This window comes from Caenorhabditis briggsae, assembly GCF_000004555.2.
Source record: "Caenorhabditis briggsae complete genome, chrII, whole genome shotgun sequence".
Classification (NCBI taxonomy): domain Eukaryota; kingdom Metazoa; phylum Nematoda; class Chromadorea; order Rhabditida; family Rhabditidae; genus Caenorhabditis; species Caenorhabditis briggsae.
Window position 1 is genome coordinate 12,229,280 of NC_013486.2, and position 26,114 is coordinate 12,255,393.

Consider the following 26,114-nt stretch of genomic DNA (forward strand, 5'->3'; position numbering starts at 1 on the left):
AACACTCACATCGTCAACTCTGAGCTCAATTATCTCGTTTCTTGTAAAAGATATCATAAATATGTCAACTGATAAAATGTTGGTGATTATTATGACAAATATTTTATCAGTCGACATATTTATGATATCTTTTACAAGAAACGAGATAATTGAGCTCAGAGTTGACGATGTGAGTGTTCTTTTACCGCTATGGAATCCATCACTGTCAGTCGGAAAAATGAATTATTTTCGAAATACTTCTTCTCCTTCACCAATATAATAAAAACAATAAAAATGTGCAAATATAATCCGATTCCAAGATAAATTGCATATCCCAGAAACATCATTCCCTCCCAAAATGCATTGTAATCCAAACTACAGTCAATAGGGTAAATCTCAGAATTATTCATTGTGAATTGTAGAATGAAAAAAGTGAGGAAGTTTGAGAAAATTGTGAGAGAAAGCTGAAAAGTCGCACAACTTGGGGGCGGAAACAGCAATAATTATGAAATGATTGCCTGAGAAAACTGGTCGTCTGCCAGTTCTTAGGAGCACAGAAACCACAAAAAATATGAGCAAAATATGACCTTTAAATTTTCATTGCACTGAAAAAAACGTGATTTTTTAAATGAACCCAGTGGACCATAGAAGGACGAGCAATGAGTTAAAAATGTTATTTGAGACCCAAATTTTGGGATTTTTTTCCAGAAGCAGAGATAATTAGCGTCAAGGTTACGGTACTGTACATTCAGGTTCGAACCCCAGGCTTGTATGATTTTTTCCTATCACTTTTAAATATCAAATCCAACTATTCCCATCCTAAAATAGGTGCAACAAACGTTTGATCAAAAAAAAGCGCAACCGATTTGCACTCAACCGAAAATTCAGAACGTAGTACAAATGAATGTCGTCAGTGGACAAATCGTGCGAATTTAGAAATAACAAACAGAAATCTTTTGATTTCTTAAGAACATGAAAAGTTAATATGATCCACAAAACTTTGAAGGAAATCGCAACTTCCACGACAGAAACAAGCAAAGAGAGAGTTTAATTATGAGAAAAAAATTGAAATTAAAATAGAAAAAAAAAACTTCAATTTGATCAGACTTCGTACACTAATCAGCGTTTTGAAAGGCCAGAGACTCGGCAACCAGGCTGGGAAGATCATGATTTAGATATTTGAGGAAAACTTTTTAGATCTTGGTTGACGCTCAAAACGTCACCGTGGAACTTTGACTCGATTCCCATGGTACATTTCTCATTGTTTCCCAAGAGATGGTTACTATTAGAAGGCTCTATGGTATACAATCCCTAATCTACATGACAATCTAATACTGAAACCATAGTTTACGACCTCAATAGCCCTCTTCACCTCGTCTTACAGCTCATCCAGGTGAAGGAGGATGACAAACAGATTAGTGGGCGGAGTCAATATTCTGTATATAAGTAGCTCCAGATTCCTCATTCCTTACGCGTTCTCACACGAACACTTCTTGTCTTTCTCTATCGACCTATTCGTAAAGATGTCATCTGTTGCTTCTACTTCTTCTGCCTATTCCTTCAAATACTTCCCACGTTATGGTCAATGGACAAAGGAGATGCAAATGGAGTTGGATGAGCATTCCCGTCAAATGGCAAAGCTCATGATCCATGTTCAAGGTCTTTACAAATCCAAGAAACAATCGAAGAACGATCAGCAGAGAGAGGATACCGATGCCGATTGTATGGTCCACTCAGAATCTCCGATCTCTACTCCACCATCTTCTTCTGAAGCCTCATCATCGTCGACGTCTCCACAACCAGAAATCCAGAATCATTTCGATCAGGAGGATCAATTCAATCAGTTTCAACAAATGCCAATGGATCAACCAGCCAACTACACAGTCTACTTCCAGCCGATTCAATACACTGCAGAGGTATTCGAACACAATGGATGTACCTATTTTCACTATTAATTACTATATTGTTTAATTTTTATATGTATTTTATTAATAATAATAATGATTTCTTTAATAAATAATGGATTAATTAACCGGATGTTTTCTTTGACCAACACATTTTAAGAACGAAGCTTGGTCCGGGCTCAGTTCATAGAGCAAGTTCCAAAGACAAAAAAGAGCTTTTTACGTGTAGGTGAATGGTGAGCTAGAAAACGAGACCAATTTAATATAGGGGTTACTGTAGTTTCCTTTTTGCCAACTGGAGGTGATGTTAATGTCCAATTTATTGCTTCCCCATTTTCACCTCGATTTTTCTATTCCCGACTTTTCCATTCGATTTTTTGTTCCCATTTTTTCATTTTCATTTTTTGATTTTATTGACTTTATGGAAACTTTAACAAAATAGTTTCTCATTTTCTGTTGTTGTTTGTTGTTTTTTCAATAATAAACGAGAAATTAAACTTTGATTAGCTCAAAGAAAATTGTGTCGTCAAATACGGCCCCAAATACGCAAACACTACATTTTGAAGAATTTGCTCAAATTTGGGAGATGATTATCAGCAGAAATATCGGTCAGGAAAAGTGTTCGAGTTTTTTGGCAAAAAATTTGAATTTTCATTTTTCAGCTTTATCTTCCGCCACGTCTGTAAATCGTTTCGTTGTCTTATTGATTCAGATCTTTTCAAAGGAATTATTGTGGAATTTGATAACACAAAATGCAAATATTATCGTTTTCTATCGTCATTTTTGAAGCAAAAATAGCATGATGCCGCTTCGGACGACTTAATTAGTGTTCTAAAATTTCCAAATTTCAAATTCGAAATATTAAAAATTGGACAAAAATGGGATATCGATAAAAGGCTTTTGGAGAAGTTTTCGCTGGAAATCAAACCATTAAATCTCAAAATCCACGTTGCAATCGTCTCATTAAACTATTCGGATCATGAAATCGATACACTCAAATTTTGTGAAAATCCGGAATATGTAAAAATCGATAATTCGGGGAAAGTGCCGACCGAAGAATTTTTTTCAAAATTGGACAAACTCGGCTACAGTATTTTTAATAAAAATGAGCAATCGAAGGTTAGCAACCAAAACTCATTTTAAAATATCGAAAGCTGATTGCTAGTGAAGCGACTGAAATTGTGAAGGTGAATTTGAAAATTTTAGAAAATATTTTTCAAAAAATTGTTTTTTCAGACTCTTCTACAATGCCACAATTTGAAGTATTGCCGTTTAGTCGGACCGTTTGGAATTAATACTTTCAAAAAAATATCTTCAAGGTTGGAGCCAAGTATGTTCCAACAAACCAATATGAAATTCTCCATTCTCCGGTTCCCGATTCCTTGGATTTTTTCGAAATCGACTGTAACGAATTCATTAAAATCAAAAAGAAGAAGACCTTTTCAATCCAATGATTTAATTGATTTTTGTTAAATTTTTTCTCAATTTTACTCATATATTGTTGTTGTTTCTTTTTTTCAATTCGATTTTTTTATTCTCGATCGAAATAAAAAATTGAAAAAATATAAGTGAAAAAATAGAAGTGAAAAAATATAAGTGAAAAAATAGAAGTGAAAAAATAGAAGTGAAAAAATGGAAGTGAAAAAATAGAAGTGAAAAAATGGAAGTGAAAAAATGGAAGTGAAAAATCGGAAATGAAAAATTGAAGTGAAAAAATTGAAGTGAAAAAATCTAAGTGAAAAAATCTAAGTGAAAAAATCGAAGTGAAAAAATAAAAGTGAAAAAATAAAAGTGAAAAAATAGAAGTGAAAATTGGATTGAAGTAAGAAATTGGAAACGTTGCTGAAGTGGGGAAAACCATGCTCCAAGAAAATCCAGCAGAATTCTAGGTTTCTAACATAGCCTAGTTTATCATTTTATCGAGCAAAATTTATTTTGTTTCAAACTTCTGTCTTTGAGATCAAGAATTTATGAACCCCAAGGGCCAATCTTGGAGGTCAAATCTTGAAATGTATTGATTAATCGTCAAAGAAACACCATAATTAATCAGTATTTTATTATAGAAATCATTATTATTAATACAATACATATAAATATTAAAAGATAAAGTCATTAATAGTATTAATAGTGAAAATAGGTACATCCATTGTGTTCGAATACCTCTGCAGTGTATTGAATCGGCTGGAAGTAGACTGTGTAGTTGGCTGGTTGATCCATTGGCATTTGTTGAAACTGATTGAATTGATCCTCCTGATAGAAATGATTCTGGATTTCTGGTTGTGGAGACGTCGATGATGATGAAGTTTCAGAAGAAGATGGTGGAGTAGAGATCGGAGATTCTGAGTGGACCATACAATCGGCATCGGTATCCTCTCTCTGCTGATCGTTCTTCAATTGTTTTTTGGATTTGTAAAGACCTTGAACATGGATCATGAGCTTTGCCATTTGACGGGAATGCTCATCCAATTCCATTTGCATCTGCTTCGTCCATAGACCATAACGTGGGAAGTATTTGAAGGAATAGGCAGAAGAAGTAGAAGCAACAGATGACATCGTTACGAATAGGTCGATAGAGAAAGACAAGAAGAGAGTTGTTCGAATGAGAACAGGTAAGGAATGAGGAATCTGGGGCTCCTTATATACAGAAAATTGACTCCGCCCCTTTATCTATTAGTCATCCTCCTTCACCTGGATGAGCTGTAACCTGAGGTGAAGATGACAATTAGGGTAGTAAACTATCGGTTCAGTTTTAGATTGTCATCTAGATTAGGGATGGTATAGTCTTCTAATAGTAATCGTTGTGGGAAACAATGAGAAACATATCCTTAAGTTTGGGAACAATCATTTTTTATTTCAGATACCCAATTTTGGAAAAATTGTAGAGATACCAATGTTTCCTCTGACACTGGTGTACTCTGTAAGATCAAATTCTCATTGCTTATCTAAAATTTTTTTTTTTTGAGATTGAAAAATTTTAGATCAAAGTGATAACAAAACTACGAAGTGGAACCAAACTGCAACGGAGTAGAAAAAAGTTTATGACTTTTGAAGGAGATAAACATGACTTTTGCAAAAATTGTGATGTTTTTTGCTTCTTTTTTTGGGCATTGAAGCCCCGCCCCTTACGTGCTAATGTCCTAAAAATATTATCTGTATACTACTCTAACGGTTAATATCCAAAAAAATCAGTGAGTTCAAAAAACCATGTCTTAATTGCTGCAGAATGTTCTCATAATTATCTTTTTTGCAAAATTGCTTTCTCTCTATTTTTTAGTCTCACAAAATGAGCAATTCAAGTGCTGATCTTGCCCAAGATCAATGTGATTTGGATTATGACTCAATTTGGGAAGCAATTATCTATTTTGGAACTTTTACTTTCCTCGGATCCGGCTTATATTTACATTTAACAATAATCAAAACTATTCTGGTCACTGAACGAAAATATTTCTGTCGCAACTCATTTTTCAAAATTACAGTAATGGATTCCTTAGCGGTAATTCAAAGTCTTGATCAACTTCAAACTAATTAACTTTGAAAAATAACATTCCAGAGCGTAGTGGTAATTTTGAATGAATTGTTTTTCAATAGATTGTTCATCTACTCTGTACCATTCTGCCCAACAGCGTTATCATTCTTCTCCAGCCCTTCTGTGATTCTCAATTTCGTTTTTATCAGTTTGAACCATGCTAGATTATCGAAATCTGTCTCTCAAATTTTTATGGTTCTCAACCGAATGACTAGTGTTTTATTTCCAACTGATTATGAGAAAATTTGGAGGGTTATGACCCCAATATCCTGTGTATGATCTTGATTCTTCCTTGTGGTGGAATGTGGAACATTTGGATTTCAAAAGTGATTCCTAGAACATTTCGCGGTGGTTTCACTATAGATTATATTAAAACTGTGAAATGGGTATGATTTTTATTCTATTACAAACAGTTATCAGAAATTTGTATCAAATTTTAAAGAGTTTCTGAACCTTTCTGAATTTTTCTTAATTTTTGAAATTTCGGAATTATAGAATGTTTTGAATTTATTTGAATTTTTGAATTTTTGAACCTTTTAATTTTTTTGAAGTATTTCAGAATTTTTAATTTCTCGGTTTTTTGGATTCTTGAAATTTCTTGGATCTTTTGAAATTTTAGGATTTTTGGCATTTTGAGGTGTTTTAGCAATTTAGAAAATTTAGGATTTTTAAAAATGTTTGGAATTTGAAAAAATAAAATTCATTAATTCAGAAATTCAGAAATTCAGAAATTCAGAAATTCCAAAATTTCAAAAATTCTCCAAAGACACGAAAATTCAAAAATCAAAATATTCCAGAAATTCAAAAGTTTTTAAATATCCAAAAAAATTCTCTATTTCCAAAAACGAATTCAATAATTACCAAAATTCAGAAATTTAAAAAAAATCCTTGAAAATTTCAGAAACTCGAAATTCCAAAAAAATGTAAAATTCCAAGAATCGAAATAAAAATTTCAATAAAATTCAAAAAAAAAATAGAAAACTCCCAAAATTCAGAAAGTCTAAAACTGATGTAATTTCAGTGAAGAAGTATATTTTTAGGCCGCCCTATCCCTATTCCAATCCATATTCATAATCACCGTTATGATGTTCACCATCATCTGCTCTCTGGCCACACTTTTAAAGCTCATTCTCCTACCAGATCGTATAAAACATGCAGAAAAATCTCTCTGCTTCACTTCTATTTTCATTTCTCTCACTTTCATTTTAGTGGCTGCTACTCAAGTAAGTTACCTCTAATAGAAGGGCCCTCTTGAGCCAAACTTTCTCGTTTCCTATCAAAGATATGAAAAAGTTGTTAACTGATAAACTGTTCATCATAACATCACACACATTTTATAAGTTAACCACTTTTTGATACCTTCCTAGGAATCGAGATAATTGAGCTCAAACGTGACAGGGCCCTTTTATAACAGGTTTTACGGTAATTTTAAAATGCATACGAAACCAATTTTTCAGCTACCATTTGCATTTTGTGCTTCTTGTGACCGTAATCTTTTATATATGTTTCAATCTGTGGCCTTTGATATTTATACTGTTGGGTAAGCTATAGCGCTTTGCAAGGTCCATAATATGTACCGTCCTCTAATAGAAGCCCCCTGCACTTTGAGCTCAATTATGTCGGTTCCTTTGAGAGATATCAACAATTTGTAAACTAATTAAATATTGGTGATTTTGTGATAAATAATTTATCAGTTGACCACTTCTTGATATCTCTTGAGGGAACCGAGATAATTGAGCTCAAAGAGCTTGTGCTTCTATTCGAGCAAGTACGATAGCGTTTGTCAAATTCAGGCCAGCAGTCATTATAGTGATGACTAGTCGACAAATTCGAGAGCAATTATTTTTTATTAGAAGCTCAAAGAAAAGAGTTTCGATAATGGTGGTTTCGAGTAGATGGAATACAATTTGAGCGAAATTGTTCATGTTCTCTGTACAAATAATGTGTTATCAACTCTGCTATCCACTGGAACAGGTGCCGACGATACAGATGCTGTTCCGTTTCCATTTGCCAGATTCCAATAAAATACAGAATTTCGTATTTGTTTGTTTGATAGAATCATGACCACGGCTGTTCTGAAAATGAAATAAAATTTGATATAACGGGTATTTTTAGTAGTTTTGCAGGGAAAAAACTTTCAACTTCGAGATCAATTATCTCAGCTCCTATGAGAGATATCAAAATACTGTCAACTAATAAAATATTGGTGATAACTTGATAATTATTTTGTCAGTTGATCGTTTTTTGATATCTTTCACGAAAACAAAGATAAATTAGAGAGAAAGAAGGACATACCATTAATCCTTCGCCACCATGAATGCCCCGGTAGAATGCCACATTAAACTTGCACTTCAATTATCTCCATTCCTATAAGACATATCAAAAATCTCTCAACTGATAAAATGTTAATCATAATACTATCAATATTTTATCAGTTGACAGACTTTTGATATCTTTTATACGAAAAGAACAAATTGAGCTCAACGTGCAGTGGACTCAAGACTTACCCGACATTAAACGCATCAAAGGTGTAATAACTCAACATATACATAAAATACAAATACTCAAAACTCCGGCAGACTGAACAAGTCACAAATGCAACCTATAGCAAATTCAATAGTCAAAATAGGGCCTAATAAACTTTAATAAGTTCACCTGTGTAGCGCCAACAATCAAAAAGCAGCCGGAAATGAAAATACTCGTGAAACAGAGAGATTTTTCAGCTGAAATCATGCGGTCTGGCAGGAAAATTAGCTTGTACAAAGTGATTGAAGTGCAGATGATGGTGAAAAATAAAGCGGTTAGAACAAAAATCGATTGGAATAGAGATAGAGCTGCCCATTCCACATTTTTGATATAATCCATTGCAAAACCACCACCTACTGGGAAGACATAAATTCTAGAAATCCAAATATTCCAAGTCCCACAAAATGGGAGAAATGCCGTTAGAAATCGAACGATAGGTATCAGTTTTCTCCAAAGCGACTCATAATCAGTTGGCACCAGAACACAACTCATTCTGTTTAGAACCAAAAAAATTTGAGCGATCGATTTGGCGAATCTGCAGTGGTTCATAGTGGCATAAACTAGTTTTGGGATGAAAGATGGATTGAAAAATAGGGGCATAATGATTGCACACAGTGGAGGAATGTACATGAATAGGCGGACATAGAAGATGTCAGCAAGAAGGAGATAGGAGCTCTGAAATTTAAAAAAAAAATGGTCGAAAATCGGCGACCGCAGACCGCCCACTGACCAAGCTGACCGACCGCCGTCCAAGCTGACCGACCACCGATCAATCTGACCCACCGCCGGCCAAGCAGACAGACCGCCGACCAAGCTGACCGACCGCTGATCAAGCAGACCGATCTTCGACCAAGATGACCGATGATCGACCAAGCTGACCGCCCGCTGATCAATTTGACCGACCGCTGATCAATCTGACCGACCGCCAAACAAGCTGGACGACCGCTGATCAAGCTGACCGACCGCCGACCAAGCTGACCGACCGCTGATCAAGCAGACCGATCTTCGACCAAGATGACCGATGATCGACCAAGCTGACCGACCGCTGATCAATCTGACCGACCGCCAAACAAGCTGGACGACCGCTGATCAAGCTGACCGACCGCCGACCAAGCTGACCGACCGCTGATCAAGCTAACCGACCGCCAAACAAGCTGGACGACCGCTGATCAAGCTGACCGACCGCTGATCAAGCTGACCGACCGCCGACCAAGCTGGCCGACCGCCGACCGATGCACGACACATTTATTGAATAGTGTGTCGTAAAATGAAACTCCCTAGTCTGCTGACGCGAAAATGCGCAAGTTCGGTCAACCGTCGGTCGGATAAACTTTCCGACCGAATGGAAGCCTTAGTTTAGCTTACCGCCATCGATTCCATAACATAAATTTGAAAGAATGAGCTTTTGCTGAATGTTTTCCTCTCCACAGATAAAATAGTTCTCAGAATAGATAAATGAAGAAATAATCCAATCCCCAGATACGCAACACTCAAGACGTATTTCAAAATTTCAAACCAAAAATCATAATTTTCTCTACACTTTTGGGGAATATATGAGTCGTTGTACATGTTTCTAGAAACAAATCGAAAGTAGAATATGTATTCGTCGGAAATGGAATAACTGATTATATGGCGTAATAACAGCTGCTGCCAATTCCAAATGTTCGAAAAGATCAAGATGACATTTTTGGCTTTGAAAAACTTTTTTGATGTTTCAAAAAAAGAATTTTGTAGAATAGAATGGTAAACTTTTTATCGATAACAAAAAATAGTTTCAAATTCTATGCACAAAAATGTTATCGTTTTTATTGTCATTCTGTGCAGCAGCTGACACTGAAACTGTTCCATTTTTGTCAGAATGTTCCAGACAAAACACGGAATTTCGCAATTGTCGATTAGTGAGAATCATGACGATAGCTGTTCTGAAACTTCTGTATTTGGAAAGTTTAAGAAATTTGTTGAATTTTTTTTTTGAATATTTTCTGAAATTTGGAATTTTTTGGAATTTTTAGAAATTTAGAGATTTTTTTGGAATACTTTAGTTTTTTATTCGAATTTTGGAATTTTAGGAACTTTTAGGAGTTTTTTGAAATTTGGGATTTTTTTGGATGTTTTTTTTTGGAATTTCATGATTTTCCGATTTCTGAGTTGTTTTATTCTAACTTTCCGGATTTTCGGGATTTTTTTTTGAAATTTTGAAATTTTTGTTTTTTTGGAATTTTTCGGAAATTTTTAAACTTGGAACTTTTGGAATTTTTTGGAACTGTCAGGATTTTTCAAACTTTTTCAGAGTCTTCGAAAAATTTCTTTTCGAAGAGTGATTTTTGGATTTCATTCGAATTTTGGAAGTTTTTGGATTTTTGGTTTTTTTTTTCGGAATTTTTCGGTTTTTCGGATTTTTTGAATTTTTCGGAATTTTCAAAATTTTCAGAATTTTTTTGGAATTTTGTGAACTTTTTTTTTGTAACTTTTTTTTGGAAGAAATTTTCGATATCTCAAAATTCTGAAAATTTAAGAAAATTTAGGGATTTTCCGAATATCAAAGTTTTTCCGGACTTTTTTTAAAAGAAACTTTTCCGATTTCTGAAATTTTTTGGCTTTTGGGAATTATTTTATAAGTTTTTTTTTGGAATTTTAAGAGTTTGAAGATTTTTGTAATTCTTGGAGTTTGTTGGAAATGTTCACAATTTAAAAAATTTTTAGGAATTTAAAATTCTTTCGGCACAATCGTTTTCAGAAATACTGAAAAACCTGTAATAGAAGGGCCTTCTACTGTTCCAAGGTACCTCCACGGGACCCTTATATTAGAGGGACCCTTCTAATACAGGTTTTACGTTATTTTTCAAATCCCAAGCTCCTCCAAAATTGCTCTCACCCCAAATTGTAAACGTCAAACGTCCACTGACTCAACATGTACATGATATAAAACTCCATACCCCGACAAGCAGAGCAGAAAACAAAAGTAATCTGGAAATTGAATTCTCGGGGTGATATAAAAATATCATTTCCCACCTGTATGCCACCCACGATCAAAAAACAACAGGAAATGAAAATACTTGTGAAGCAAAGCGATTTTTCGGCAGATTTTATACGATCTGCGAGGATGGTCAATTTGTATAGGGTAATGGATGTACAAATTATAGTGAAGAAGAAAGCGGTGAAAATGAAAATCGCTTGAAACATGGAAAGAGATGCCTGAAAGTTATTTTTGGAAAGTGCAAACTCGCTCGAACGAACCCATGGCATATTTTTGATATAGTCCATTGCAAATCCACTTCCTGTACTGAATGCATAGACTCTTGAAATCCAAACATTCCATGTTCCGCAAAACGGGAGGAGGAGAGTAGCCAGTCGGACAATTGGTAATACCTTTTTCCAAATCTAAAAAGTACATTGTTCTTCATTTTTGCTCTCATTTAAGACTGGACAATTAGCTCTATCCGAATTTAGTGGCCCGTTAGATTTTTAGATTTTTTACACATTAAGTAAGATTTTTGGGTCCATTGGAATCCCATGGAACCATAGAAATCTCATGGTACCATTGAAATCCCATGGGACGATTAAAATTCCATGAGACTAATTAAATCCCATGGTACCATTGAAATGGAACTGTTGGAATCCCATGGAACAATTGACATCCCATGAAACCATTAAAATCCCATAGAACCTTCAAAATCCCATGGAACCATTGAAGTGCCATGGAACCATGAAAATCCCATAATACCATTGAAATGCAATGGTATTAATCCCATGGTACCGTGGAAATCCCATGAAACCATTGAAACTTCACGGAACCATTGAAATCCCATAGAACCTTCAAAATCCAACGGAACCATTAAAAATTCCATGAGGTCATTATATGCCCATGGTACCATTGAAATCCCATGGTGCCATGGAAATCCCATGGGACCATTGAAATCCCATGAGATCGTTGAAATCCCATAAGTCCATGGAAATCTCAGGGTATCGTTGAAATCTTGTAGGGCCATTCAAATCCCATGAGACCATCAAAATTCGGTGGAACTATTGAAATCCCATGGTACCATTGAAATTCCATTAGACCATTGACATCCCATATGATCATTGAAGTTTCATGGAAACATTGAAATCGCATGGAACCATTGAAATCCGATGGTGCCATTGAAATAACACAGAACCATTAGAACCTCATAGAACCATTGAAACCCCAATGAAAAATTAAAATCTTATGGTACCGTGAAAATCTTATGGAATCATAAAAACCCCATGGAATCATTGAAATCCCATGGGACCATTGAAATCCTATGAGACCACAGAATTCAGATAGAAGATTCCTCACATTCTCATAATTAGTCGGCGTCAAAACACAAGACATTCGATTCAACACCATAAAAATTTGAGCGATAGATTTCGTGAATCTACCGTGATTCATAGCTGCATAAAGCCATTTTAAAATATAAGAGGGATCCCAAAAGAATGGACCAACAATTGGACATAATGGAGCGATATACATAAAGAGTCTGGTGAAAAATATATCGATGAGAAGGAGATAAATACTCTAAATGAAAAACGTTATTATATTTCTCTGAAAAATGGTTCTACCGTCATTGAGTCTAAAAGATATATCTGGAAAAATGAGCTTCTACTAAAAGTTTTTCGTTCCACAAATAAAATAGTTTTGAGAATGGATAAATGAAGGAATAGGCCAATTCCAAGGTAAGCAATATTCAAAATATATTTCAAAATTTCATACCATAACTCATAATTCTGGTTACAATTGAATGAAATCGTTGAGTCGTTATACATTATTCTGGTAGCAGACAAGACAAGAGCAAACGTGAGAAAAATGACAACTAGGAGAGGCAAAATTTGATTATAAGGTGGCTTTATATGTCATAACAGCAGTAAACAATTATCATTCTCGAAAGTTTATACTTTTAAGAATAGTTCAAAAAATCGAATAAGAAGTTTCTAGGTTGGTCAATTCGGGAAAACTGAAACTATAATCGAGTTAGATCTTTCGGAAACTTTCCATGGGTAAATACTGGCACGGAGCTGCTTGTTGACTGCGATAACTATGACAGCTGATCTGAAATTTTTCAGGTAGTTTTTTTTTATTGATCCCGGAAGTTTTTGACGTAAAGGCTTCCATTTTGGTCAACGACCGACCGAACGCCAAGCTGACCTCCGGCTACCAAACTGAACGCCGACCAAGCTGACCAAGCTGAGCGCCCGCCGACCAAGCTGACTCACCGCCGACCGACCGCCGGCCAAGATACTCGACCGCCAGCCGACCAAGCTGACTGCTCTCCAACCTAACTGACGACCGCCGACCAAGCTGACCGACCGCCGACCTAAATGACTTACCCTACTGTAAAACTGTCAAATGCCAAGTACTGTAGAGCATATAAAATATCAGAAACACAACATGTTATCCATAGGATCTGTGTAGCTGCTACTAACAAAAAAGTAATGGAAATAAAAATCGAAGTGAAGCACAATGATTTTTCAGTAGCTTTCAAACGCTCGGGAAGCACTAACATTTTACAAAGAGTTACAGTAGTACAGATTACGGTAAATGCGAGAGCAACAAGAATGTAGGTAGATTGGAAGATGGACAGGGGAGCCTGGAATCATGAAGTAGCGGTGGTTACAGTATTCTCGACTTACCCATTCAACATTTCGAATGTAACTTAAAACAAATCCTCCGTAGACTGCTTTTAGGACTATTCTGGAAATCCAGACATTCCAGGAACCACCGAATGGGAGAATGATCACAAGGATTCGGACGGTTGGGAGGATACGTTTCCACATCTGGAATAAAGAATTCGAAAATGAAAATTTTCAATTCTGAGGTACGGTGTCAAAAATCCTCAAAAACTTTCATGTCTCCCCATATTCTTACTGTATTCTAATATTTTTCAGCTCATCAGGAGCTTCAAAATGAGCCTAGTCAAGTTTAGTCTAATTTCAAAGCTCTTAATGTCATTAAGGCGAATTTGTAGATTAGAATACGTAAATTTTTTGATTGATTGAGTGAGATTCTAAAAATACTAAACTCCAAAGCTCGTAACATTTTAAAAATACAAAAATCTAAAAACATCCTCAAGATCTAAAAAAAAATTACCTGATTATATCCAATTGGATTCAAAACACAAGACATTCGATTCAAAACCATGAAAATTTGAGCCACAGACTTTGTAAATCTTGCATGAATCGTCGTCAAATACACAAATTTACAAATATAAGATGGATGCCAAAAAATTGGGCCAATGATACCACAAAGGGGTGGCACATACATGAATAACCGGTCGAAAAATATTTCTGCCAGAATTAAAATTGAGCTCTGGAAAAAAAATGGGAAAATTGATTCTGAATTTTTGGATACCGCAATAGAATCCATGACAAAAAGCTGGAAAAACGTGCTATCTTTAAAATGAGCCTTCTGAGTGAACAAAATGATTTTAAGCAGCCATATATGGAGAATCAAACCGATGCTCAGATAAATACAAGTCATTAAATATTTTGAAATTTCGATGAAATCATTGTAGAGATAACTATTACACTCAAACGGTATAGGATCTGTGAATACAGAGAAATTGGACATTCTGAAAAAAATATTTATTTATTTTTATTTTTATGGCGGTTGGCAGAAAATGCACCAATAATTCCTCAATTCAATTAGGAAGCCTAGAGTCTAGAGACCAATAATTTCCAATTCGATATTTGACAAAATATTTTGGGTTTTCAATAATAATAACCTAGAATGAAATATCTTTTCACAAAATTCTTTTAAACTAAATAACAAGTTATCACAATGTTAAACTGATTTTGATTTGTGATGCTGAACTTGGAAAGTGCAACATTTTTGTTCTCTCTTATTGTGGCCTGACCTATTCGAAAAGAGAAAAAAGCGAAATAAGGAATAATTTATAATCAGCTGCAGACATTAAAGAAAAAAGATCAAAAAAGAATTATCCCGGAGCAACGGAAACCAAAACAGACTTTGTTCGATTTGAAGTATTCCAAGGAGAAATGCTAGTACGGAGCTGTTTGTTAATTGTAATCACAATGACAGCGGATCTGGAAGTTTGAATTTTTTAAATTAATTTTTCAAAAAAAAACTTTTAAAGTATAAAACAGACAGAAATTCCTACAATTCTGTCTAAAAATCATATTTTTAACGTTTCTAGAAACCGAGATAGAACCACTCCAAATACAGGAGGCTAGAGATGCAGACGACGAGACACGCTGCGTCTCTAGCATCGGAAACTTCAAATTGCCGTATCTCGATTTCTAGGTGAGCTAAAAACCGATTTTTGGACAGAATTGCATGTTTCGAACTGGGTTTTTAGGTTATTCATAAAATAAAAATATCGATTTTAGATAGGTCCAGATTTTACTCGATTCATTCATGATAAAGTACCGGTCTTACTAATTTATTCGAAAATGTATTTTTCAGGTGATTTTGAACATTTTGGCCATTTCCAAAAGTCTTGAGCTCAGCCTTCAAGTTTCCGATCACTTTGAAAACTTTGAAGGATGTAAAACAGACCTAGATTGAACATTTTTCATTCACAGAATTTTTCGGGAATTCCTAGTTTTTCCATTTTTCCGAAAGACACCGTTTTCCGAAAGACACCTGTTCTTCAGGGTTTCAGTACATAAAAGGGGTGTATTACAAAAATTAGAAAATAGCTGAAAAACTAGCTTTTCAAAAAATTCAGTGAATGCACAGTCTTCGATTCAATCTAGGTCCGTCTTAAACCCAGTTATCTGCCGGCCCGCCATCTGTCCGTGCCGGCCCGTTTGCAACTATGGAATTTTCTAAAAATTCTGTGAATGCAAAGTTTCCAGTCTAGCTCTTTTTCACATCCTCCAAAATTTTCAAAGTGATCTGAAAATTGACAGTCGAGCTCCAGACTATTGAATATGCCGAAAATCAGCTGAAAAATACGGTTCTGTATATCTCATTGACCAGTATACTGTATATTAAAGCCCCTGTACTCACCCCACTGTAAAAGTGTCAAATGCCAAAAACTGTATTGCAAATAACCAATCCGAGTCACAACATGTGACCCATAGGATCTGAGTAGCTGCTACTAATAAAAAAGTAATGGAAATAAAAATCGAAGTGAAGCACAACGATTTTTCAGCAGCTTTCAAACGCTCGGGAAGCACTAACATTTTATAAAGAGTTACAGTAGTACAGATTACGGTAAATGCGAGAGCTGTGAGGATGTAAATCGATTGGAAGAGAGACAACGCGGCTTGGAATAGAAAAAATAGTTTTTAGTGTCCGAAGTGAGTTATCCATTTTGAGGAATTTTTATCATGATTATGTGCAAAACCGTTAAAAACCACGCGCAGCTTGCAAGTTAGGCTCCGCTCTCGACTCCGCCCATTATTCCTATCAGACGGCTCCTACCAATTCCTCCCATATGGTGTGCTTGCGGCAAGTTTTGTTTTTGGTTTTTCTGCTTTTTCAATAGAATATTTAGGAACGTTTTTCTACCTGACCATCGGATGTATTCTTCATAATTTTCTGCAAATGAGTCAAAAAAAATTAATTCTGAGTCGAAAATTCCAAGAAATAACATTTTTCCAATCTCCGTCACCCATAATTTCTGACATGAAAAACAAATATTACTAACCCAATGCACGTTTCGACTATAACTCAATGCGAGCCCTCCATACTGTTGAACTGGGAACACCTTCGAAATCCATAAATTCCATGTTCCCCCAATCGGAAGGAAGATAATCAGTAAACGAATCAAGGGTAGTGATCGTTTCCAGGTCTGAAAATTGGAAATTCTGCTGAAAAGTCTGGAAATCTGTACCTGATTATAAGCAACTGGCCACAAAACGCAAGTCATTCGATTTGAAACCATAAAGATTTGAACGACCGATTTTGCGAATCTACAGTGATTTATGAGGACGTACAAGAATTTCGAAAAATAAGGGGATTTTAAGAAAAATGGGCCAGCGATGGGACAAAGAGGCGGGACATACATGAATAGACGAGTGTTAAATACATCGCCAAGGATTAGAAGAGAACTCTGGAAATGGACTTTGAAGCTACCGTATTCCCTCTAATAGAAGTACCACCCAAAGCCATTAACTTTGAGCTCAATTACCTCGATTCCTTCAAAAGATATCAAAAAAGTTTCAACTGATAAATTTTTTATCACAATATGCCCTATATTTTATCAGTTAACAAAATTTTGGTACCTCTCACAAGAACCGAGATAATTGAGCTCAAAGTAATACCCTATAGAAGTCTACCCTATACACTTTGAGCCCAAATATCTCGGTTCCTACCAGAAGTATCATAAAGTAATTAACTGATAAAATGTTTATCACAATATCACCAATGTTTTATCAGTCGACACATTTATTATATCTCTTATAGGAACCGAGATAATTAAGCTGAAGGTTTATGTGTCGTTTTATTAGAGAAAATGTATTCGTACCGCTATAGAATCCACGACATGAAGCTGAAAATATGAGTTATCTTTGAAAAATGATTTCTGAGAAATCAAAATTGTTTTCATTAAAAAAATATGGAGAATAAATCCGATGGACAGGTAGAATACAGTACCCAAATATTTCAGTATTTCGATAAATGTATTGTAAGAGTTATCACATTTGAATAAGATGGTCTCGTTGGAATTCGAAGTCATATTATTTTTCAGAAAAATGTTCAAAACTGAAATTTTGAGAAAAATTGACTTCCTTGAAATTGGAAATATCAGAAAAACGAGAAAATTCTAGAATAATTAAGGGGTGAATCGAAGGAAAGAGAAAATTATAGCTAGTGGTTTGAACTGCAGTAAACTGGACTTTGGAAGAGATTTCAGAAGGTTTTTAATAATTTGGCTAATTATCAGGTCGACTTTGTCGTCACAACTACAAACTACAACTTCTTCTTGAAATTTTATATTTGAAAACTGAATTTAAGAATCTCAGAATCTCAGAATCTCAGAATCTCAGAATCTCAGAATCTCAGAATCTCAGAATCTCAGAATCTCAGAATCTCAGAATCTCAGAATCTCAGAATCTCAGAATCTCAGAATCTCAGAATCTCAGAATCTCAGAATCTCAGAATCTCAGAATCTCAGAATCTCAGAATCTAAGAATCTCAGAATCTAAGAATCTCAGAATCTCGGAATCTCAGAACTTCAAAATCTCAGAATCTCAAAATCTCTTTTGTGATGTTTCGAATTTCTGACTTTAGGAATTACTGAACGTTTGATTTTCAAAGTTTCGAAACTTCTGAATTTCAGAATTCCAACTTCTTGGAATATGTGACCCTGTCATTATAGCAACTTAATTGAACTTTTGAAAATTCTGGAAACAGAGCATCACAACAAAGTTTATGGAAATCAATTTTAAAAAAACAACGAAAAAAAATTAAATCTCGACTTCTGCATATCTTTTGAATAGATGGGAACCAGGCGCATGATTCAGAAAAAGCCTGAAATTCAATTTGTTAGTCTGAAATTCCAAAATTTCATAACTCATAACATTTTTCCGATATTCGAAGACGGGGTTACGGTAACTATCACTCTCTGCGTCTGCTTATTTTTTCCAGATGAAAATAATGTGGTCCGTAGATTTTTATTGCTTGCAATTAATATAACTGCTGATCTGAATTTTTGAGTTGTTTTTTCTCGATTTTTCAGTTTTTGTGGACCAACCCCACAGTAAAAGTGTCAAATGCAAATGCTTGAAGAATAAAGAGAATGTCTCGATTACAAGAAGCACAGAAGAGAATCAGAAGCTGAAAGATTGACTTTCAACTTTTAGCCAATTTTTCTCAGTTCCTGTCAAAGATATAAAAAGTTGTCAACTGATAAATTGGTTTTCATAATAGCACAAATATATTATCAGTTGACAACTTTTTGATATCTTTTACAGGAAGCGAGATACATGAGCTCAAAGTATTGGGATCGCCTTCGATTCCAGTGATTCAAGTGTATAAGCTCCTATTAGGTACCTGAGTAGCTGCCACTAATAAAAATGTTGAAGAAATAAAACAACTAGTGATACATAACGCCCTTTCTGCACTTTTTATCCGATCAGGGAGAAAGTATAATTTGTAGATTGTGATTGATGTGCACGTTATAGTGAAGAATAAAGCAGTGGATATGTAAATGGATTGGAATAATGATAAGGCGGCCTGGAAGTGGAAAATAAGATTTGCTAGGTGACCTAACTTTTTGTATTTTCTAGGCCATGCCCTAGTTTTTTTTTTATTTCCTCGGTCGTGACCTAATTTTTTCTAGGTCATGTCCTAATGTTTTGAATTTCTTAGGTCATGACCTTATTTTTTAGATTTTTAGATCATGACCTCTTTTTCTGGATTTTCTAGGCGTTGACCTAGTTTCATAGGTCATAACCTAATTGTTTGGGTTTGGTAGGTCACGACCTAATTTTTTGAATTCCCTAGGTATTTTTTTATTGATCAGAAGAAGGATATGGCACAAAAGTTATAACGGAAGTTCTAGATAGAATCCCTCACGAGATCAACATAGAGAAAATCAATCTAGTGAAGATCGATCATGACCTAATTTTTTTGGATTTTCTAGATCCTGTCCATTTTTAACGAAATTATAAGCAATATTTGAAAAATACCACGTGACTCTATTTTTGATTTTTTCGAGAGAGAAATCAAATTTTGAAAATGTTAAAATTGGAAAACAAGAAATGAAAAGTCAAAGGTCACAAAAATAAATTTTTCCGAGAATTACCGTCACACATTCAATATTATGAGCCAATTTATCTAGGTTCCTATGAAAGATATGAAAAAGTGATCAAGTGATAAAATGTTTATCATAACATCACAAACATTTTATCAGTTGACACATTTTTGATACCTTGCAGAAGAACCGAGATAATTGAGCTCAAACTTAAACTTTCCATTACAGCCTCGGCTGTCGGCTTGCAGCTTCTGGCCGGAAGTTGAGGGGGTTCGGCTTTTGGACGAATCTTGTTCAGCTTTTGGTCAGAAGCTGCAGCAATGGGACGGGCAATGATCGGATTTTGGCCGGAATTTGACGGCGCTGCGTGTTATGCGGCGCGTGCTTCACTCATTTTAAATTTGTTTTCTAAACTATTTTTCTTGCCGTTTCTCTAAAAACTTTGTTTTAAAGTTGCATCCTTTCAATCTTTGGAGCATTTTTTGGAAACAATAACAGACGATGTTCTCGAAAAAAAAGAGTACGATACTTATCAGGTAATTTATTCTTTGAATTCTTGTCATAATTTAAATTTTTCAGATAAATAAAATTCAAGTCAACGTTTTTAATGTCAAGTTCTTGGGAGATATCGCAACTAGAAGGTAATTTTTGTTGAAAAAAACTGTATTTTTGGAAGTTTTGTTTCCAGGAATCAAAAAAAAACCTGGATGCTAGAAAATTCGAAGAAAGGCAAGAAAGTTAATCAGGTAAATTGCTATTTTCTGAATTAATAACTAACTTTATTCACATTTCAGGCAGAGCTTCTTCTCCCGTATTCGTCACGATTCACAGCGACATCTTCAAAATTTAAAAATTTAAATCATGATTTTCTTATTTTTCTGTATTTTTTCCCTAATTTTGTTCATTTTCATGTATAACTATTTTTTTAATAAATAAAATTCTACATAATGCGCTGTTTCTCTATAAAAACATCAATAAACGCGAACCGAACCGGCCCCTGCTGTTAGGAGGTCGGAAGTTGGCCGGTAGTTTGTCGGATCTTGGTCGGCTTCCCATAATGTCTTTGCCGGAATCTGACCAAGTTCCGTCCTGAAGCCGACCAGGCTCCGGCCAGAAGTTGCCGGCGACGCCCGAGAGGTTGTCGAGTTCAACTCACCCACTGCACCGCCCGTTTATAATTAATAGCAAATCCTCCTTGTATAGATTGTGCAAAAACTCGACTAATTATCAGATTCCACACACCACCAAATGGCAAAATCGCCACAATAACCCTCGAAATCGGTGTTAATTTTTCCCAAATTTTATCATAATTCGCCGGCGCCAAAACACAAGACATTCGGTTCAAAACCATTATAATTTGAACAACGGATTTCGAAAATCTGGTATAGTGCAAAATAAAATAGACAACTTTTAAAATAATAGAGGGTTCGTAGAAAAATGGACCGAAAATTGGGCATAGTGGATAAACATAAAGAAAGAGTCGATTGAAGAAAATGTCTCCTAGGATGAGAAGGATGCTCTGAAATTTAGAAAAAAACATTATTTTTGAGAGAACCGAAATCAAACAAAAAATATGAAATTATTTTAAAATTTTCAGTGAATTCTGAAGCTCTGAAAAAGTAGCCTAGAATTTTTCGATTTGTCTGAAATTTTCAGCGTATGCTAAACAAGGTAGAGCTTCAATTTTGTAATTGACAACTTTTCTGTTAATGTTCCACAAAGCGAGATAAGCGGTTTTAAAGTAGAATCACTCTCATTTCAGTGTTCATTTAGTAATTTTCGTCTGAAATTTAACAAAAAGGTCTCAATAAGGAAAATTAATATCAAACTTATGTTTGGCTTGGAATGAGCTTTGAAGAGAGTATAAACATTACCTACTACCCAGAACTTCGATTTTCAACATGCGCCTGTAAAGTCAAAAATAAAAATTTGAGGAACCCTGGTCATGTTTATACTTATTTTGAAGCTGTTAACAAGCCAAAGATGAATATAATACAGATTTTGAATTTGGTCAAAAACTGACTGATTTATGGCACGTGCAGACCAGGTGACGCTATATTACAGGTCTTACGGTAATCTGAAATTTTCAGACAAATCGAAAAACTCTGATTCACTTTTCCAGGACTATAAATTTGACTATTTCCTATTGAGAAACTCAAAATATGATAATTTGTGGGGTACCGTACCATCATAGAATCTATCGCATAGATTTGAAAAAACGAATTATCCTTATAAACTTTTCGTTCCGTATAAAAAATCATTCGAAGAATGGAACCATGTAGGAATAAGCCAATGGTGAAGTAAGAAAATGTGAGTGCATAAAGGAATAAATCCACAACCGGAGCATCTGGTTCCTGGCATTGGAAAGGGATGGAATCGTTGGAGAGAGTACTACTCATTTTTTGATACTGGAAGTGAAAATTTTTAGTCTGAAATTGAAAATTTTTAGTCTGAAATTGAAAATTTTTAGTCTGAAATTGAAAATTTTTAGTCTGAAATTGAAAATTATCGAGTAATAGGCTTGAAAATTATGATGTGAAGAGCAAGTAAACACAAAATTTTATTTTGTTCGAGACAGAAAAAATATTTTAGTTTGGTATTTTGGCCGGAGTAATTATAGTTTTCGTATGGGATATGGAACAAATGGAATCATTCGGGGAAGTAAATTTTTTGCCGAAATGTCCAAGATATGGGACAGCACGTATCACAAAAAGAAAGTTCTGGAAAATATGTACCGTAAACCTGTATTAGAAGGGCCCCCTGTAATAAAAGAGCTCTCCGGAGGTACAGGGGAACAATGAAGGGTCGGCCCTTCTAATACAGATTTTACGGTACCTGAAATAAAAACATTTAAAATTTGGAAACCATTTTCTGAGATTCCTATAACTTATGGGCCAAAAGTGCAAATTTTTCATGACGAATCTTCAAAACTTTTCGAATTCCAAACTCAAATTTCAGAAACTATCATTTAGAAATGTCAAATTTTTCAGAATTGCAGAACCAAAGCACAAACCTTTCAGATAAAAATTTCAGACAAGACTCAAATGTACCTAATTGTTTACTTAACCAACCCCGGAGATGAATAAGCAGGTGGTATTTTTAGGTATTTTAAATTAAAGTTTGTCGCCCGAAAACAGAAGAAAAATGTCATAAATAAATGACGAGAGGTTTTCAGATTCCTGATCGATGTACTTTTGGGGGATCTTTGAAGTTTTGAATTTTAAAAAGGTTTATCGAAATTAAAAATTGAATGAAACATTAATAGGTTTGAGTAGAAGAAAATCTTCCAGATTGTCTTGCTGTAACTGTGATATTCACAATTTTTCGTTTCTTGGAAGATGTGAAAATCGAGGTACGAAGATGTTTGTTGGTGAGGATTAGAATTATGGCAGATCTAAAAAATTCAATTAGAAAATACTGTATTCCTTTTAATAGAAGGCCACCCAAACCGTCAAGTTTTAGCTCAATTATCTTGATTCCTGTAAAAGATATTTAAAAATTGTCAACTGATAAAATATTAATCATAATATCACTGATATTTTATCAATTGACAATCTTTTGATAGCTTTCATAGGAACCGAGATAAATTGGCTCAAAGGACGTTTATTCCATTATAGTGGTATACAGAGAAATGTATTGTTGGACGAACATTAAAATTACCATACACGCTCTAATAGAAGGCTACTCGGACCGCCAACTTTGAGCTTATATATCTCGGTTTCTGTTTGAGGCATCAGAAAGCAATCAATTGATAAAACACTTTTCAAATTATGATGAACATTTTATCAGTTGATCACTTTTTGATATATTTCTCAGAAAATGAGATATATCTGCTCAAATTTTAGATATACTCACCCCACCGTGAAAGTGTCAAAAGCCAGAAACTGCAAAATATACAGTTCATCTGAACGACAACTTGGACACGTGGCAAACAACATCTGAAAACTGCGAATCTATCAAAATTTCTGGCGTTTTCCAGCATTCAACCTGAGTAATTGCCACTAGAACAAACGTAAAAGATATTGAAATACTAGTGAAGCAAAGGGATTTTTCAGCGGATTTTATACGGCCGGGTAGTAAGATTAGCTTGTAGAGAGTAACCGATGTGCAAATGAATGTGAAGGATAGAGCGGTGATAATAAAAATGGACTGGAACATGGAAAGGGAGGCCTGGAAAACAAAAATAAGATAAGAAATAGCGTAAAACCTGTATTAGAAGGGCCCCTTTAATAGAAGGACCGATCCTTCTAATACAGGTTTTACGGTAGTTAAAAGTTCTCACCCATGGCACTGCTTTGATATAGTTGATTCCAAAGCCACCACGAACTGCTACAATGAATGTTCTAGAAATGATAATATTCCATATTCCAGCAAAAGGGACACATACACTCATAACGCAGGCAATTGGGGTCATCGTGGACCAGAGCTAAACATTTATGTTGCATAAATATGTGTTCGAGAATTTATGTTTTCCGGATGACTCACTTTATTATAAACAGCTGGCAACAGAACACATGACATTCGGTTGAGCACCATAAAGATTTGAACCACAGATTTCGCGAATCTAGCATGATTATTAAGGGCATAAAGGGTGTTTAGAAGGATAGAAGGGGTCCAGAAGAATGGAGAAACATAGGGACAGAGTTGCGGAATGTACATAAATACACGGCCAAAGAGCAGGTCGTTTAGGATTAGGGTGGTGCTCTGAAACAGTAAGTTGAAAAATAAAGAGGAGAAAATACATGTCTACTTATCCTATTTTTGTGAAAATCGTTCGCCAATAAGATATACATACAAAAACGTTTTTGTTTAGTTTCTTTTTGTCCATTTTGACCTTTTCGTAACTTTTGAAAAATTCTTTATGCAAAAAAAAATCTTAATCAAAAAATAGACAAATTACATACAATTCTGACGCTCCTATGAACCGAGATAGACTTACAATTCAGGAGGCTAGAGACGCAGACGACGAGAAACGCGTCTCTAGCCTCGGAAATTTCAAATGGTTGTATCTCGATTTCTAGGTGAGCTAGAACATTGGTTTTAGGTAGAATTGCATGTTTTGAATCGGGTTTTTATATTATTCCTTAAAAAGAATACAATTTCTAAATTGGCTTAGATTTTACTCGATTTGTTCTTGATAATGTACAGTATCGGTCAATAAGATGTACAAAAATGTATTTTTCAGTTGATTTTGGGCCTTTTTCAGGAGTCTGGAGCTTGCCTGACAAGTTTTCGATCACTTTGAAAGTTTAACAGGATGTAAAACAGAACTAGACTGAAAAATTTGCATTCATTCACAGATTTGTCTGAAAAATTGTCGGAAAAATGGACTGAAATGGCTTGAAAGGCCTAGATTCTGACTTTGAAAAACGGAACATGGTCGAAAATCGGCTGAAAATTGCTAAAATTGGTCTGAAAATTATCATAAAAAACCGAGAATTGACCTGAAGATAAGCCTAAAGTTAATGGCCTAAAAATGCATGAAATCAGCTTAGAAACGCCTGAAAAATTGGCTCTTTTGTCTAAAAATAGGCCTGAAAATGGCCTGAAAATATCCCTTAGAAATTATGACAGAATTTTTTGAAAATTCTTAGATATTAGCCGATTTCTGAAAGACTTTTTTTTGTATTGAATGCGTGAAAAAACAGGTGTCTTTCGGAAATCGTCAAATAGCTGAAAAACTAGGAATTTTCGAAAAATTCTGTGAATGCAAAATTTTCAATCTAGGTTTGCTTTACACCCTCCAAAAATTTCAAACTAATTAGACACTTGACAGCCGAGCTCCGGACTCATGAAAATGGCCGAAAATCAACTGAAAATTAAACTTTTGTATATCTTATTGACCGATACTGTACATTATCAAGAATAAATTGAAAAAAAAATTGAGCCTGTTTAAGAATCGTGATTTTTTTGCTTTAAGTAACCTAAAAACCCAGTTCAAAACATGCAATTCTGCACAAGAACCAGTTTTCTAGCTCATCTAGAAATCGAGATACGGCCATTTGAAGTTTCGGAGGCTCGAGAACCCAAAGTGGATACCGGAATGTCCTGTAATCGGAGTTGGGAGACCAGTCGAAAAAAGTCCAGAAGAAGGTGGATGAGAGAAAGATCCAGAAGGTGCCGTTGGTAGGCCAGCTTGGAAAGGGTGAGATTTGGCAACCGGTGGCTTATTTTCCGCAGAAACTGGTGAGGAAGGTGTGGAAGTTCCAGAAGCCAAAGTCACGATAATAGCCAATAGAGCCAAAAGCTTGCACATCTTTTTCAAAGAAGGATGTAGAATATTTTGGATTGTGGCTTTTTATAAATCTTACTGAAAAATCATAGATCCATGTTTTTCCAGTTTTGCAACATTTCGTTTATTTTCAACATCTGAACTTTACTGCATTAAGACCCCTTTGCTCTAATTGTGCATTCCCAAAAAATCAAAAACTTCCGCCTGTTCAAATACAAACTTTCCCAATAAATGATGTCAATTAAAGATTGAAAAACTGTAAACGC

At 35.0% G+C, this 26,114-nt stretch overlaps 10 protein-coding genes across 10 annotated transcripts in view; 3 read left to right on the forward strand and 7 right to left on the reverse strand.

Annotated features, from left to right (window-relative positions):
- CBG20982 overlaps positions 1-17,582 on the reverse strand; it is a gene marked incomplete at both ends in the record, with an annotated part of 20,291 nt that extends 2,709 nt beyond the window's left edge. Inside the window, one exon of the mRNA XM_002631723.1 lies at positions 17,388-17,582. Coding sequence (XP_002631769.1) covers positions 17,388-17,582 — 195 coding nt within the window. The remainder of the gene's footprint in view (positions 1-17,387) is intronic.
- On the forward strand, positions 1,503-3,337 carry CBG20983 (the record flags this gene model as incomplete). The annotated part of the gene is made up of 2 exons (XM_002631724.2): positions 1,503-1,895; positions 3,203-3,337. 2 exons carry the CDS (start codon positions 1,503-1,505, stop codon positions 3,335-3,337), a joined length of 528 nt encoding a protein of 175 aa, XP_002631770.2.
- CBG20984 lies at positions 4,005-4,436 on the reverse strand (the record flags this gene model as incomplete). Its single annotated transcript, XM_002631725.1, has 1 exon — positions 4,005-4,436. One exon carries the CDS (start codon positions 4,434-4,436, stop codon positions 4,005-4,007), a length of 432 nt encoding a protein of 143 aa, XP_002631771.1.
- Positions 5,167-5,688, forward strand: CBG20985 (the record flags this gene model as incomplete). The annotated part of the gene is made up of 2 exons (XM_002631726.1): positions 5,167-5,376; positions 5,434-5,688. The coding sequence occupies 2 exons, from the start codon at positions 5,167-5,169 to the stop codon at positions 5,686-5,688; spliced, it is 465 nt and encodes a 154-aa protein (XP_002631772.1).
- On the reverse strand, positions 8,062-12,714 carry CBG20986 (the record flags this gene model as incomplete). The annotated part of the gene is made up of 2 exons (XM_002631727.1): positions 8,062-8,610; positions 12,517-12,714. Coding segments are annotated over 2 exons (747 nt in total), but the record flags the coding sequence as incomplete, so codon positions are not given.
- The window catches only part of Cbr-srg-17, a gene marked incomplete at both ends in the record, with an annotated part of 17,284 nt that continues 975 nt past the window's right edge, over positions 9,806-26,114 (reverse strand). The window contains 6 exons of the mRNA XM_002631728.1: positions 9,806-9,866; positions 13,100-13,129; positions 23,472-23,554; positions 23,604-23,786; positions 23,908-24,042; positions 24,102-24,320. Coding sequence (XP_002631774.1) covers positions 9,806-9,866; positions 13,100-13,129; positions 23,472-23,554; positions 23,604-23,786; positions 23,908-24,042; positions 24,102-24,320 — 711 coding nt within the window. The remainder of the gene's footprint in view (positions 9,867-13,099; positions 13,130-23,471; positions 23,555-23,603; positions 23,787-23,907; positions 24,043-24,101; positions 24,321-26,114) is intronic.
- CBG20988 lies at positions 12,895-14,521 on the reverse strand (the record flags this gene model as incomplete). The annotated part of the gene is made up of 5 exons (XM_002631729.1): positions 12,895-13,003; positions 13,282-13,541; positions 13,585-13,728; positions 14,042-14,260; positions 14,303-14,521. The coding sequence occupies 5 exons, from the start codon at positions 14,519-14,521 to the stop codon at positions 12,895-12,897; spliced, it is 951 nt and encodes a 316-aa protein (XP_002631775.1).
- CBG20989 lies at positions 16,128-16,790 on the reverse strand (the record flags this gene model as incomplete). Its single annotated transcript, XM_002631730.1, has 3 exons — positions 16,128-16,184; positions 16,569-16,712; positions 16,755-16,790. 3 exons carry the CDS (start codon positions 16,788-16,790, stop codon positions 16,128-16,130), a joined length of 237 nt encoding a protein of 78 aa, XP_002631776.1.
- Positions 19,937-20,533, forward strand: CBG20990 (the record flags this gene model as incomplete). Its single annotated transcript, XM_002631731.1, has 5 exons — positions 19,937-19,997; positions 20,070-20,152; positions 20,196-20,257; positions 20,305-20,362; positions 20,411-20,533. 5 exons carry the CDS (start codon positions 19,937-19,939, stop codon positions 20,531-20,533), a joined length of 387 nt encoding a protein of 128 aa, XP_002631777.1.
- Positions 24,689-25,872, reverse strand: CBG20991 (the record flags this gene model as incomplete). The annotated part of the gene is made up of 2 exons (XM_002631732.1): positions 24,689-24,699; positions 25,656-25,872. 2 exons carry the CDS (start codon positions 25,870-25,872, stop codon positions 24,689-24,691), a joined length of 228 nt encoding a protein of 75 aa, XP_002631778.1.